At 39.6% G+C, this 14,564-nt stretch overlaps 1 protein-coding gene across 6 annotated transcripts in view; it reads right to left on the reverse strand.

The window, feature by feature from the left end:
• Positions 1-7,323: 7,323 nt before the first annotated feature.
• Positions 7,324-14,564, reverse strand: part of SLC39A8 (solute carrier family 39 member 8) — an 83,607-nt gene continuing 76,366 nt past the window's right edge. For 4 of the 6 annotated variants that reach the window (XM_081483043.1, XM_081483035.1, XM_081483054.1 and 1 more), the window contains 3 exons: positions 10,905-11,112; positions 9,768-9,952; positions 7,324-7,763 (listed from right to left, as the gene is read on the reverse strand). In XM_081483043.1, coding sequence (XP_081339169.1) covers positions 7,614-7,763; positions 9,768-9,952; positions 10,905-11,112 — 543 coding nt within the window. In that variant the 3' untranslated portion in view covers positions 7,324-7,613. Of the gene's footprint in view, positions 8,811-9,767; positions 9,953-10,904; positions 11,113-14,564 lie in introns of all 6 variants that reach the window. The other 2 variants (XM_081483030.1, XM_081483075.1) reach the window with 1 other exon arrangement.

The following is a 14,564-nucleotide window of genomic DNA, read 5'->3' on the forward strand; positions in this document are numbered from 1 at the left end:
TACCGGGGCATACAGGATGCCTTCTCAGTTGCTAAGTCGTGTCTGACATTTTGTAACCTCATGGACCCCATCAGGGTCCCCTTTCCAAGGGATTTCCCAGGCAAGAACACTGGAGTGGGTGGCTATTTCCTTCTCCAGGGGCTTGTCTGACCCAGGGATCGAACCCGCATCTCCCATGTCTCCTGCATTGACAGGCAGATTCTTTACCACTGAGCTACCTGTGAAGCCCACATTGGTGTAAATGATACCAAAACATATTTACCTGGGTCAAGGGAAATCCATTAACTAGATGCAGTGTAAATGACAGCAGTGTATTGATACCAAAAGTATCATCCTGGTAATCCTCAAAGCATCATTTAGTAACATTAATTGCAAAACTGATCCATCTCAAGTCACAGAGGGAAGATCTTGATTCAAGTGATGGGAAGGGAGAAAAGGTTAAGTCAGAAAGGGATTAGACTTATTCACTAAAAGTAGAATGGAATTAGACTTATTCACTAAAACCAAAGTCAAATAGTCAAACACAGCCTCCCCTGTGAATAATTGTCCGACAGATTCCCACTCCAACCTAAAGAGAATTCTCCCACTTGTGCTCAATTACTATTTGCCTGCATGTTTGTCTGCATCCGCTATCACAACACCTATGAGTGTGGTATCATTGATTTTTACGTGACTATTCCCTTATGATCCTTCTGAGAGCAGACATGAGTTGATTCATCTTTGTAACCTCTGGGCTTCGCATGTATGTTGTACTAAACAAATAAATGAATTCATTCATTCACAGAAGAACAAGCTCAGAATTTTTCTCATTCCCTGCAGTGGACTGCCTTACTTTTTTAAAAGAGTTATATTTTGAATGCTTAATTTTTAAAGTTTTATTTGGAAAAAGAATGAAATGTAATTATTCCAGCACTAACCTGGATATTATGCATAAGTATTAGTAATGCATGTGCCTAGAAAAGCCAGGTGTCTATAAAAATCAAGTAATAACTTGACAACCAGGTAATGGTTGCTAAGAAACTGCATTGTTCTATAAACACATGGTATATGAAGTATGGCCTAGATTCATATCCCACATAAAACATCTTCCTTGGAGTTATCTAAAAAGTCTGATTTTGCATGGCTTGTCAAGGCAAATATAAGTTACTCTTTCTGCTCTCCTGCTCCTGCTATTAAAAATCATGATTCTATACATAGAATATTATTTCAGCACCATGATCTGTTCCAGATCCCAGGTTGTTTGGTTACAGACTGAGGCCTTCTTCAGCTCCAAAGCATTTCAGTGGCATCAGATGTCACCCTCAAATCACCGTTGAGGACCAACCATCATTTCTGATGTACTATCAGTGCTAAGCACAAAAATTAAATATCTACAAGGTTTCTGTATTCCAAAATGAAACAATGAATTGGAGTCTATCTGCAAGTTTTACAGGACTTTTGTTCACCACTAGTAGAACATAGGGAGATTTTGCTATACTCTACCCCAAATAGGAGGGCTTCCCAGGTGATGCAGTGGTACAGAATCCACCTGCCAATGCAGAAGATGCAAGAGTCGCTGGTTTGACCCACAACTTACTGACCCCTTACTGGGTCAGTAAGATCCCCTGGAACAGGAAATGACACCCCACTCCAATATTCTTGCCTAGAAAATTCAAAAGACAGAGGAGCCTGGTGGGCTACAGTCCATGGGGTCACAGAGTTGGACATGACTGAGCACATCCCAAATAGGAAGTTGTCTCCAAATCTTGACAAGGGAGGTGGCAGAGGTGGGAGGGCTGTCCAAAAAGTACTTACCAACTATGCTAAATTTAAGAGGTAGAAATCATGCTTAAAATAAATATATCAATGTTTAACTGCTGTATTAGAATGTTTGTATGAAAAAAGAATATATAAGATTGGTCAGGTGGCCTAGTATAATTAAAATGGTTAAAGTGTCAAGGAATTAATCTGAAAGAAGTCATGAGAATTCTTAAAAGAAGCAGTTCCCTGAACTGGCTGTGTCAGAACCGTCTTGAGTAATTTCCCCCAGTGAACCAGATGCAAGCCTGTCTTTACCTGACACAACCACTGGTCTACCCAATATTTATTCTTTGCTTCTTCTTAGAAACAGAACCCTGTGTTGGTATACCCAGCTAAAAGCACCCTTGCCCAGCTACCCTGGCAAGTTGGTGCAGCCTGCAACTAAATCTGGAACATGATTGTAAGTGGAGATGATTGTATATTACTTCTGAGAAAGCACTTTTAAGGAAGATAAAGAGCTGGGTGTGAATATTTTGCCTTCTACCCTTTCCTCCTTTCTGCTATGTGGAATTTAGACTTTAAAGTGGGATCTCTCTTGCAAACACTTTAAAACATGAAGTAATCTTAAAGTCAGAAGCCAAAGATTACAAATCGAAGGAGCCCAGGTTCCCAAAGACCATGGTCTGGCCGTGCCAGCCCTGCACCAGTCTTCCACACTCTTTTTATAGAAAAAAAAAAAGTCCAGCTAACACGTTAACACACCTCTTATTCTATACCATCAAATCTTAAACACAACAGTGGTGGCATTTTCTTGGCCTTACTCCAGAGTCCAACTGATGATTTTCCTCTTTTTTGCCTTGTTTTATTATTATTTTTTAAAATTTATTGGGGTATAGTTGCTCACTTTTCACTTTCATGCACTGGAGAAGGAAATGGCAACCCACTCCAGTATTCTTGCCTGGAGAATCCCAGGGACACGGAGCCTGGTGGGCTGCCGTCTATGGGGTCGCACAGAGTCGGACGCGACTGAAGCGACTTAGCAGCAGCAGCAGCAGTTGCTTTACAGTGTTGTTAGTCTCTGCTGCGCTATGAAGTGAATCAGCTATATGCATACATGTACCCCGTCCCTCTTGGGTCTCCCTCCCCCCAGCCATCCCACCCATTTAGGTCACCACAGGGCACCGAGCTGAGTTCCCAGTGCTATACAGCAGATTCCCATGTTTCCTTTTCCCACAACTGTAAGTCCCTCAACAATGCACCTGGTGGCTAGTGATTTCAGCACATCCTTCAGAAATGTTCCGACGAGGTGGGAGGGTGAGGGGGTTGGGGGAGGTCGGGTGGCGGGGGAATGAGGGGAGGAAGCAATGCCTGTCTTAGAATTCATGAAATAGGTATTAGGAATTTTCAGTTTATCCAACCGCCTTGCGTGCTTAGTTGCTTCTGTCGTGTCTGACTCTTTGCAACCCCGTGGACTGTAGCCCGCCAGGCTTCTGTGTCCATGGGATTCTCCAGGCAAGAATGTTGGAGTGGGTTACCACTTCCTCCTCCAGGGGATCTTCCCGACCCAGGGATCAAACCCGTGTATCTTACGTCTCCTGCCTTGACAGGAGGGTTCTTCACCTCTAGCATCACCTGGGAAGCCCAGCCGCCTTAGCTTGCCTGAAATTTTACTAGTAAAGATACTGATTATGAGACATACGGAAGTTGGGAGCCTCTAGTACACAGAGTGACCATGAGAAAACGCTTCGTGCACACTCGGCACGGAAAGCAAGCTAAGGGCAATGCCATCTTACATGTGTATGGCAGCCCACAACTGGGGGAAGGCAGTGTCAGCGAGAAAGCAGCTGTAGCAACATCGATATTAAGGAATTGATCACAGTTAGAACCTCTTGTACTGTGCATGGTGGTGGTGGTTTAGTTGCTAAGTCATGTCCGACTCTTGTGACCCCATGGGACTATAGCCCACCAGGCTCCTCTGGGTGATGGACCTTAAATAAACACGCAGGAATCTGGAAATCATGGTAGCCTATTGCTAAAAACCAACATGAGCCCCAAAGGAAGACGATGCCAATCAGAGCCTGGAGGACAGATTTGCAGTTAACGTTCCCCTGGCACAGACCATCAATAATTAGTTCTGTTAATACAGCTACACTAATTTTCTGGTAAACTCATAGAGCTGTTTTGATTCTTCCCAATTTATTCATTTTTTAAAACTTTAAGCTCTTAGGTAAAGAAACCCCTGTAGATGTTGGGTTGGTAGACTAGAAACACTAAGCATCTAGAGGACTTTATGAAATGCTACCCAGAGACTGGAGTGTCCCGTTAGCTCTGCTTAGCAATGCTGTAGCTATGAACCTGGCAGGGTTAGGTTCATTTCTACTTTCTATGAAAATGTTATTTTCCTTCCCTTACCAGTGTAAGTAATAGCAGTCTCTTATGGTCTGAATGTGTATGTTCCCCCAAAACTCATATGTTGAAATTCTAATTCCCAATGATGATGATATGGAAAGTAAGGGTTTGGGAAAATACTTAGATCATAAGGTCGGGGGAGCCCTCATGGATGGGAATAGCACACTCATAAAGGATGCTCCAGAGAGATGCTTTGGCCCTCCACCATCTGTGGACACAGCAAGCAGGTGCCATCTGTAAAGCAGACACCAAATGTGCCTGTGCATTGATCTTGGACTGCCAGCCTCCAGAACTGTAAGAAATAGATTTTGGTTGGCTATAACCTATTCAGTCTGTGGTATTTGCTATAGCAGTCTAAACAGACTAAGACAGGGGCTGATTCAGGATTCAAAAAATTCCAAATTAGTAATCAATTGTTAAAAAGTTCAATTATATAAAAATAAAAGTATACACCCCCATACAATGCATTGAAATCATTTTTGGTTTGTCATAGCAGCATCTTTAAAGCCTGAAATTATAGAATATTCAACTTGTATAATGAATGTCTCCGTGTAAGGTATGTTGACTGACAGATTTACATTTTGTTATCTAGGATAATTTAAATTTAATCACGGCTTCCCCTATCCTACCTTCTACCTGGAACCATAGCCTCTAATCAGTGGCAATTTTCTGTTTTGGGGGTTGTCATACCCTATCGTCTCTGTTCTCATATTTGAGAAAAATGGCCAAAGACCAATACAGAGAGAGACTAACACAGAGCGCCCAGACAGTCCACATACATTTTGATCAACACCAGAAGAGTTTGTTAAACTATCTTGTTTTAATATCATGTTGCAGCTTTTAAAAATTTTTTTTAAATTGGAGTATAATTGTTTTACAATGTTAGTTTCTGTTCTACAATAACGTGAATCAGCCGTAAGTATATATAAAACCCCTCCCTCTAGAGCCTCCCTACACCTCCCCCCCAATCTTCCCATCTACATTATCACAGAGCACTGAGATGAGCTCCCTGTGCTATATATATACAGCACCTTCCCACTAGCTTTCTATTTTGAACATGGTAGTGTATATATGGGCTTCCCAGGTAGTACTAGTCATAAAGAACCCACCTGCCAGAGATGCAAGAATACAGGTTCAATTCCTGGATCAGGAAGATCCCTTGGAATAGAATATGGCAACCCACTCCAGTATTCTTGCCTGGAGGGTCCCATGGACAGAGGAAGCTGACGGGCTACAGTCCATAGGGTCACAAAGAGCTGTGCACAACTAAAGCAACTGAGCATGCACGCATGCAGTGTATATATACCATTTTATTGTTGTTGTTGTTTAGTTGCTAAGTCATGTCCAATTCTTTGTGACCCCATGGACTGTAGCCCACCAGGCTCCTCTGTCCATAGGATTTCCAAAGCAAGAATACTGGGGCGGGTTGCCATTTCCTTCTCCAGGAGATCTTCCTGACCTGTGTCTCCTGCTTGGCAAGTGGATTCTTTACCAATGAGACACCTGGGGAGCCAATGACCCAGCAATCCCACTAGTGGGCATATACCTTGAGAAAGCCATGATTCAAAAAGACACATGTACCCCAAGGTTCATTGCAGCATTATTTACAATACCCAAGACATGCAAGCAACCTAGATGTCCACTGACAGATGAATGGGTAAAGAAGATGTGGTACATACATACACTGGAATATCACTCAGCCATAAAAAGGAATGAAATTGGGTCATTTTGGTGATGTGGATGAACTTAGAATCTGTCATACAGAGTGAAGTAAATCAGAAAAACAAATATTGCATATTAACATATATATATGGAAATCTAGAAAAATAGTACTGATGAACCTATTTGCAGGAGGACTAGAGACAAAAACATAAAGGATACATATATACTACCACGTTGTAGCTCCTTAAATACCTTCTCAACCCAGACATACAATCTGTACTTTGAAGAGGCAAAGATTATTTCCTAAGATTGAATGTAAACAGGTGAAATTATAAAAATAAATTCTATGTATACTGATTTCAATGAACAATGATTCATCTTTATAGTATTTATTTGCTGAATAGCTTTGAAATAAACATACTTATTTCTCTTCCTCATAATACCAGGTACATGAAAGTCACTCAAAAACTATTCATTAAAATGAATAATGAATGACACAATACAAGGTTTCAAAGGTTTTACCATTTGGTCAAACAATATTTTTAAATTGTCAGAGGGAAATGTACATTAAAATACATGCTAAATATTCATCACACTTCTGCATTATTGCTACGTGACACAATTTTACAGCCTGTGGGACAGTATAATTCCCAAGATCATTGTTGGCTTCTGTCAAATATTTTCCTCAGTTAAATCATCTTCCCTTAAGTGATTTGTGAGTGTGATTGGGGCTAGGATGTTCAATTATAGACCAACTTTCTGTATCTAAAATGAATAAACAGGCTCTATCTTTTATAAAAGGTAGAAAAGTAATCATGCTGTGTGGGATTTTTTTTTTTTCAAAATATACTATATAGGAAAAACATAGGCCGAATACAAAAGAAATATTTTCTGACTGCCTCTTGGTCACCCATAAAAAACATATATATCTTAGTCTTTGACATACAGCCATTCGGCTGTCATTTTGCATTTACTTAAAATATCCTCTGCTAAATAGTTGTGTTCATCTTTAAAAGTAAATTGCTTAAAATTACATTCAATTTCTTTCTGTAAACCAACATTTTCTTCACCTTGACAAAGGAAACACATTGGATACAGCCAATGAGCTGTCATCAGCTTTACATTACACGTAGAGGGAAAAAAAAAAAAAAATCTGAGTCTGAAATTAGTAGAGCTAACAAAATTTTACTGATTTCATATTATTTCAAGATGGTTTTCAAAGCCATCCTACAAGTCCCTATCTGAAATATAAAACAAAACAAAAGCTATGAGCAACCTTTCTCTCCTGGATTCATTAAGACCTTGGAATCATTTGTATCTGTGTTTTGTACATTTTGATTCTCTTCCACATTTTTATGTACTTGCTTGTGAAAGCACTAGAACAAATTAATTGAAAGAAACCACTCTGAAACTACTTGAACATTTGCTCTGACCATAGAGATTAAAAGGCTTATACAGCCTAGTTTATATTTTCCTCTGGGTTTTGGTGTCAAAATGATTCTAGAATGCATGTTTCTTGCTTTGTGATGGTTTTTAATATGCATGAAACATAAAAAAAAAGTCAGCATTTACCAAAGATTTCATGTATCAGGCTTTTCAGACTGGAACCAAAAGCTTTTTAAAGCATTTTTAACAACAAATGATGGTCGATTTCACAGATCCTGAAACCAATAATCAGTTTTCTTGACATACAGCTAAAAACAAAATTATCTTTTAACTAAATAGGATCAGCTTAAAAATCCCTTTGGAGCTGTTTTTATTTATTAAATGCCTTCATTAACATCACCATCTTTCACTTCTTATTACTCCAATTCGATTTCTCCTGCATATAAAGTAATGAGCAGAATGGCTGTGAATCCAGTTAACATCCCAGCGTTCTGAATCATGAAGAAGGTGAAATCGGTTTTTCTTCCAGTTACCTTCTCTCTCAGCATATCGTTCATCTCTGGAAACTAGAGGAAAGATATATTGTTAGATAACTGTTGCCATCTTGTGGTCAAACATAAAACAGTTATTACAGATTCCTCCTGGGGTGGAAGGGGGTGGGCGTTTCTGTCCATGTTTAAATGTTTTAGTACAGAGAGCATAACAGCAAAAGCAGTGTAATCAGGCATCAACAAGAAGAAGAGTAGGAAAACGGTGTTCCCCAGGTTAGTCAATCAGTGGCTTGAGATTAGCCTCATTTTATGCCTCCTCTCCCTCTCTTCCATGCTCTCTCTGCTTTATCTACATCATTCAGACCTCAAATGTATCCAGCCTCTTTCTATCCTCAAAATCTTCACACCCACCAAAACCTCTTTTCCCTCAAGTCTTTCAATGAGCTAAATCTTTGAGGTTTCTGCTTTCTTACTTTCATAGGCAGGGTTCTCTTAGGCCTTCCTAACTTAGGCACCCCTATTATCATCTCTCATCACATATACTGTTTTTCCGTTCATTTCAGTTTTTATTTGTATTTATGTAATGTGTGTGGTTTTGTTTTTTGAATTTCAGTTTCCCCTCTTTGTAGACAAAAAAACGTGACTTTCTGCTCCCATCACCATCTACAATGCCTTACCAATTTCCAAGCCTGATGCAAAAATATCAATCGATAATAGCTGATTAAATATACTTTTAGAAATCACTATATAGTTAATTTTTGTTCTCTTCAATTGGTTTCCTTTTGCTTGTTCGATCCCTCACAAAATCATAAGGTTTTTTAAATAAACGGTGCTGTTTTTGAATTGAAGACTATAGCAATCTCATGGCGGTGAAAGCAATTAAAACCCCAAGTTCTGTACTTAAAATCCACCCTTTCTCAGCACAAAACTTCTACTGATAAGGCTCATGAAGAGATCTGTAAATGTCATCTTTTCAAAACACATTTCCAAGTGATTTGCTTTGTACACAGTGGTGCAATGTGCCAAAGCATCCAGGAGACCTCCAGAGTCTGCAGTCACTCCATTTGCCAGATTTGAGAAAACTGTTACAAGGATACAATGGATGAAATTTGTTAAGCCATTCTGAAAAAAATAAAAGCTGCCGTAAGTATATATAGCATCATTTATTTGTATTATTTCTTTAAACTGAATAACTCTAACAGATTCTGTTCTTATATTTTTAAAAAAAAGAAGTGATGACCTAACATAAATACATTATGAGGCACTAAATTCTGTGAAGAAAAACATAAATGCAGTTATGGTTCTAAGAGATGAAATCCTTGTGCTTATAAGTGTCTGCACAGAACAATGAACAGAGTTAAGAATGCAGATGGAGGAAATTAAATTAGTAAATTATATATGTAAAAACACATTCAGTTCCAAGTGCAAAGGAAACACTCCCTAATTTGCATCCACTTAGCACATTTTCATTTTCTAGAAAGCTACCCATGATTTATTTGAAAATTCACAGAACCACTGATATTCTCTCCCTTACATACACACACACACACACACACAGAGACATAGACAGAAACAGCATAAACATAGATATAAATATATACTGACCCAAGTAAATATCATTCAACTTTAACTTATCAAATTTACTTTAACTCAAAAGTCTCTCACTCTTTAGAACTTTGCAGTAACAGAATGCTATTTACTTTACTCAACAAGTCATTTCCTTCCAAATATGACATCTTCTTGAAAAAAAGGGTGAAAAGTCCTATGGAGCCATACCATAGCAGGATACAAGCTTTACCCACAAGGAAAAACACCTGGGAAAATATCTCTACTTCAGCAAAAATAAGTCATTTTGTCCTCTAGCAATGAGATCCTAGATCAAAGAATTGATGAGAATCACTTTCAAATCACCATTAGTACAAACCACTCAAAAAGAGTTATCTGTTGGACTTGGAATATTTCAAATGACAACACAAAGGCCATCCACACTGAGAAAAGCAAAAGGTTACCCTTAGTCAATTCATAACCCAGATGTTTATTTCCAAATTTAAAACACAACAAAATCTTAAAATTTCTTACCATGTCCGCCAGAGAAATATAGAGGAACATGCCTCCAGCAAGGGCAAAGATAATATTTGGAGCAAAATTATTGCCCACCAAGATGCCAAAAGCTAGCCCAACGTAGCAGGAACACGCAGAAAGGAAATTGAATAACAAGGCTTGTCGAGTGCTCATTCCTGCATTGAGTAGGATCACAAAGTCCCCTAGAAGAAGAAAAAAACACTAAGTCAATGGTTTTTCTTTTTTTTAATTGTTTTTTACTGGAGTATAGTTGCTTTACAATGTTGTGTTAGTTTCTACTGTACAGCAAAGTGAATCAGCTACATGCATACAGGTATTCTCTCTTTTAGATTTCCTTCCCATTTTGGTCACCACAGAGCACCAAGGAGAGTTCCCTGAGCTATACAGCAGGTTCTCACTAGTTATCTCTTTTATACATAGTATCAATAGTAGGGAAAGCAAAAGGTGAAGAGGGTGGCAGAAGATGAGAAGGTTGGAGGGCATCACCAGAGCTGACTCATTGGAAAAGACCCTGATGCTGGGAAAGAAAGGCGGGAGGAGAAGGGGATGACAGAGGATGAAATGGTTGGATGGTATCACCAACTCAATGGAGATGAGTTTGGGTAAAGTCTGGGAGTTAGTGATGGACAGGGAGGCCTGGCGTGCTGCAGTCCATAGGGTCGCAAAGAGTCAGTCATGACTTAGCGACTGAACTGAACTCAACAGACATAAACTTGGGCAAACTTCAGGAGACAGTTTGCCCAAGGGAAGGACAGGGAAGCCTGGTGTGCTGCAGTCCATGGGGTCGCAAAGAGTCAGTCATGACTTAGTGACTGAACAACAACAATCGATAGAATATATATATGTGTGTGTGTGTATGTGTATGTGTGAATCCCAATCTCCCGATTCATTCCACCTCTTCCCCCATCACTGGTGTTCATACATTTGTTCTCTACTTAAATAGTTTGAGTAGATTTGTTCTCTACTTAAATACTTTTTTCTCTTTTGGGATGAAATAAAAGATAATCACCAATGTCTAAAAAGGCTCCTTCATTTCGAGACATCATCAGGAGTTTTAAGAGTGTGTCATCTGAAACGTCTCCCTCCTCTTAAACTAAGAAGTTAACGGACTTGGACGACATGAGAACTCCTTACCTAACTCATGAGGGAACTCCTCGCATAGGATGGCTATGGAGGTGCTGAGTCCCTGCAGAAGAGACAAGGTGCAGGAGGCCCCGATGGCCAGGCCATCAATGAAATTGTGGAGGGCATCACTGAGTGTTATCATCCAGGCGATCGTCCCTATTTCTGAGAGCTTCGGCCCCTTCAAACAAGTACACGAGCTTGACTCTTTTTTTCCATCCTGTAAAATAACAGAAAATCAATCCACAGGAAAACCGACATTTCTTGAAAGTCCAAGCGATACAAAGAAGTAGATGTATTATGTGTTGAGAGAGACAAATGTTTCCAACAGAAAGTCTTTCATAGTGGACAGGAACCACTAATCATAAAAAACGGAGGAAAAAAACTTGGAGAAAGGAAAGGAAGAGACTGATAGGCCTTGAACAAACCACTTAAAAGACATTTTACTCTGGTTTCCCTTCAAACAATCCTTTTGACTTGTATGAACAAATTCTTACTACTCCCTTCCTAAAATGTAATATTAATAGATATTAACCTAAGAATTTGATTTATTCATACACTTTAAAGTAAAAGAAGTTTTTCAAAGACTGAATTTAGACTCTTTTCCAGGTTATAATTTGAATGTGAAATCCACATTTAAAGCATGATAACATCAAGGAGTATGTATTCTAATCTATCCTGTGCCAACCTTATAACTGTGAGCAAGTAATCTGAGCTTTAGAGTCTTTGACCATGAAGTGAAGAGAATGCACTAAATTATTCATTTATTTTTCAATGACTTAGTAAGTTTCCACTGTGTTCCAGGTAGAGTTCTGGGTGTTTAGGCTATAATAACGTGGTCCCTACAAGCTCTAAATTTCAATGATTCTCTTAACAAATTACATGAAGTATGATTGAAACAGGCTTGCCTTTACACAACACTTCTTTCCACCATGAAACAACAGAAAATCCTACAGCAGACTCTTTGTAAGAATTTTAATCTCCATAGGAAATTTTTTCAAAAAGAATTTAAATTTCCATAAAGTTTACAAAATTGTATAAAATCAAATGACAGATGCCAACTGAAGCATATTCCAGAAACTGTGGGAAAAGATAATAAAATGCAAATTCATTTTTAAGTAGGGAGGCAATTTGCAATTAACTGGAGAACATTTTATTCCTAATTCTCCTCCCCTCAACTCTACCTCAGCAGCTAATCAACATATTTATTGAACATCTGCAATTTATACAACAGTCTGTTCAACGCTACAGAAAGTGCACAGAAGTGGAAAACACAGGTTCTGTCTTCAAGAAGCCTATTTACCTTGGAGAAACAAGACGTAAAGTATATGACTGACTCTAAAAATTGTGCAACATATATCAGCTGAAAAGGGCTTCCTTCAGAGCAATCATCTGAGAGGTAGTGCTTTTTCTCTGATGTCACTTATCTGCTCAAAACACTTTGGGGGCCATTCTTTCAAAGTTGACTTCCAATCTTGCCACATATCTTTTCACTGTTTCGTTAGTGGCAAATCTTCATCTTTGAGGAATGTTTTGTTTGTGCATGCGTGCATGCTCAGTTGCTCAATCGTGTCTGACTCTTTGTGATCCTATGGACTGTAGCCCGCCAGGCTCCTCTGTCCATGGGATTCTCCAGGCAATAATACTGGAGTGGGTTGCCATGCCCTCCTCCAGGGGATCTTCCAGACCCAGGGATCTAACCCAGGTCTCCTGCAGCTCCTGCGTTGCAGGTGGATTCTTTACCACTGAGCTACCAGCAATTTGCAACAGGAACATACCCTTTTCTCAAAAACACATGAAGCAACATTAATCTCCTTTTACTTTAAAAGGCAATTCTTATCAGCATAAAAAGAATTCCTTCTGGCTTTAAAATGTGGTCTTTTCATTGTACAGTGTTAAAACATAAACTGAGGCAAATTAAATAATTTAAGAGTTTATTCAAGCAAGAATGGATTCCAAGCTGGCAGTGTCAAACCGGGAGTAGTTAGGAGCATTCCAGGGATGGGAAGCTCAGGGAGACACATTTACAGAGAAAAGATGGAAGCAAAGCAAGGAAATTATTGATTGATTACCGCTCAATGCCTAGTTGGATGTTAGGAACTGACTGTCCTTAGGTTTTGATTTTGTAACCATGAGGCATCTACAGACTTAGATTTTGGATTGCTTATATATGACATTTGAGCCACCTCAGCCTGTGTCCTTATTTAATTAATTCAATAGTTAATATATCTTAAATGCACAATGTAATAAACAATGACTTCAGTTCAGTTCAGTTCAGTCCAGTCGCCCAGTCATGTCTGACTCCTTGCAGCTGCCAGGCCTCCCTGTCCATCATCATCTCCCAGAGTTTACTCAAATTCATGTCCATTGAGTCAATGATGCCAGCCAACCATCTCATCCTCTGTCGTCCCCTTCTTCTCCCTCCTTCAATCTTTCCTGGCATCAGGGTCTTTTCAAATGAGTCAGTTCTTCACATCAGGTGGCCAAAGTACTGGAGTTTCTGCTTCAACATCAGTCCTTCCAATGAACACCCAGGACTGATCTCCTTTAGGATGGACTGGTTTCTCCTTGCAGTCCAAGGGACTCTCAAGAGTCTTCTCCAACACCACAGTTCAAAAGCATCAATTCTTCAGCACTCAGCTTTCTTTATAGTCCAACTCTCACATCCATACATGACCACTGGAAAAACTATAGCCTTGACTAGACAGACCTTTGTTGGCAAAGTAGTGTCTCTGCTTTTTAATATGCTGTCTAGGTTGGTCATAACTTGCCTTCCAAAGAGTAAGCGTCTTTTAATTTCATGGCTGCAATCACCATCTGCAGTGATTTTGGAGCCCCCCAAGATAAAGTCTGTCATTGTTTCCACTGTTTCCCCATCTATTTGCCATGAAATGATGGGACTGGATGCCATGATCTTAGTTTTCTGAATGTTGAGCTTTAAGCCAACTTTTTCACTCTCCTCTTTCACTTTCATCAGGAAGCTCTTTAGTCCTTCTTCACTTTCTGCCATAAGAGTGGTGTCATCTGCATATCTGAGGTTATTGATATTTCTTCTGGCAATCTTGATTCCAGTTTGTGCTTCATCCAGCCCAGCATTTCTCATGACGTACTCTGCATATAAGTTAAATAAGCAGGGTGACAATATACAGCTTTGACGTACTCCTTTCCCTATTTGGAACCAGTCTGTTGTTCCACGTCCAGTTCTAAATGTTGCTTCCTGACCTGCATACAGATTTCTCAGGAGGCAGCTCGGGTGGTCTGGTATTCCCATCTCTTTAAGAATTTTCCACAGTTTGTTGTGATCCACACAGTCAAAGGCTTTGGCATAGTCAATAAAGCAGAAGTAGATGTTTTTCTGGAACTCTCTCGCTTTTCAATGATCCAGTGGATGTTGGCAACTTGATCTCTGGTTCCTCTGCCTTTTCTAAATCCAGATTGAACATTTGGAAGTTCACAGTTCATGTATTGTTGAAGCCTGGCTTGGAGAATTTTGAGCATTACTTTACTATCGTGTGAGATGAATGCAATTATGCGGTAGTTGGAGCATTCTTTGTCATTGCCTTTCTTTGGGATTGGTGGCTGCATGGCACTGGAGCAGCCGAGGAGATACCCCACATCCAAGGGCAAAGGAGAAGCCCCAGCAAGACGGCAGGTGCTGGAGCAGTGGCTACG

The sequence above is a fragment of the Giraffa tippelskirchi genome, chromosome 1, assembly GCF_054371585.1.
Source record: "Giraffa tippelskirchi isolate mGirTip1 chromosome 1, T2T-mGirTip1v1.2.pri, whole genome shotgun sequence".
Classification (NCBI taxonomy): Eukaryota; Metazoa; Chordata; class Mammalia; order Artiodactyla; family Giraffidae; genus Giraffa; species Giraffa tippelskirchi.